At 57.0% G+C, this 1,106-nt stretch overlaps 1 protein-coding gene across 1 annotated transcript in view; it reads right to left on the bottom strand.

Annotated features, from left to right (window-relative positions):
* Positions 1-367: 367 nt before the first annotated feature.
* The window catches only part of tle2b (TLE family member 2, transcriptional corepressor b), a gene marked incomplete at its 5' end in the record, with an annotated part of 40,102 nt that continues 39,363 nt past the window's right edge, over positions 368-1,106 (bottom strand). Inside the window, one exon of the mRNA XM_080794639.1 lies at positions 368-804. Coding sequence (XP_080650765.1) covers positions 697-804 — 108 coding nt within the window. The remainder of the gene's footprint in view (positions 805-1,106) is intronic.

Raw genomic sequence — 1,106 nt, 5'->3', positions numbered from 1 at the left:
AGGCGTCCGCCGTCTGGCTAATGAATCGATTGTGTGGTATCAGTGCTCCTGGCTGCTGCTACTCCCACAGTGCCCCCCCTCCCCTCCCCCTCCCCCTCCTCCTCTGGGGGCCTCCTTTTCACTGAGCTCTTAATCAGGAAACAGCCGTAATTACCCTCCCTCTCTCTCTCTCGCTCTCTCTCTCTCTCTCGCTCTGCCAGCTCTTCCTCTCTCTCGCTCCTCGTTCCTTTTATCGTCCTTATTTCCCCGTCCTCTTGTTTTCTCTTTCCTCTCTCCCTCTCTCCCTTCTGTCTTTATCTTCACGCTCCACCGGCCCTGTTCTTTGTCCTCTTATCTACCCCCCCCCCCCCATCTCACTCTCCCTCTCTCTCTCTGTCTCTCTCTCTCTCTCTCTCTCGTATGCAGCTTTCTTTCTCTCCATCACGTGTCATCCTTGGGCAGAGAGATTTGTGTGATGTGCATGTGTGCGCGCGGCATGTGTGTGTGTGTGTGCATGCGTGATTGGGTGCGAGCTTCCACAGACGTGTGTGAGAACCGTCGAGGCCAGGCCAGGCCAGGCCAGGCGGGAGAAGAAAAAGAAGTGGTGCTGATGAGATCCGGGGCGCCGCTGCTGCTGCTATACAGGAGGAGGAGGAGGAGGAGGAGGAGGAGGACCCCCCCCCCCCCCCAATCCCCCCCGTCGCGTCCCGGCAGCTCTCAGTAAACAACCTCGTAGACGGTGGCCTTCTTGTCTCCGGAGCCGGTCACTATGTACTTGTCGTCTGGGGACACGTCACAGCTCAGGACGGACGACGACTCCTTGGACTGGAGGACGACAGACAAGACAAGACAAGACAGACAGACAGACAAGACAGACAGACAGAGGCGGAGAGTGACAGACGGAAGCAGAGAGAGAGAGAGAGAGGGGGGGGGGGGTAGAGGGAGGGAGAGAGACAATAAAGGGAGAGAGATAAAAGGAAGATGTTATAAACGGCGATGTGACTCATCGCTCAATCAACGACGGAGAGACACAATTTGCATTTCAAAACGGAGCCCGTCGCCGTGTCGGGAGATAATTGCCGAGCGACGTGTCGTTGACTCATTGTTCTCGGAGCTCCGGGGAGACG

The sequence above is a fragment of the Protomyctophum bolini genome (assembly GCF_963924005.1).
Source record: "Protomyctophum bolini genome assembly, contig: SCAFFOLD_274, whole genome shotgun sequence".
In the NCBI taxonomy this organism is placed as follows: Eukaryota; Metazoa; Chordata; class Actinopteri; order Myctophiformes; family Myctophidae; genus Protomyctophum; species Protomyctophum bolini.
This window is presented reverse-complemented; position numbering and strand designations above follow the sequence as displayed.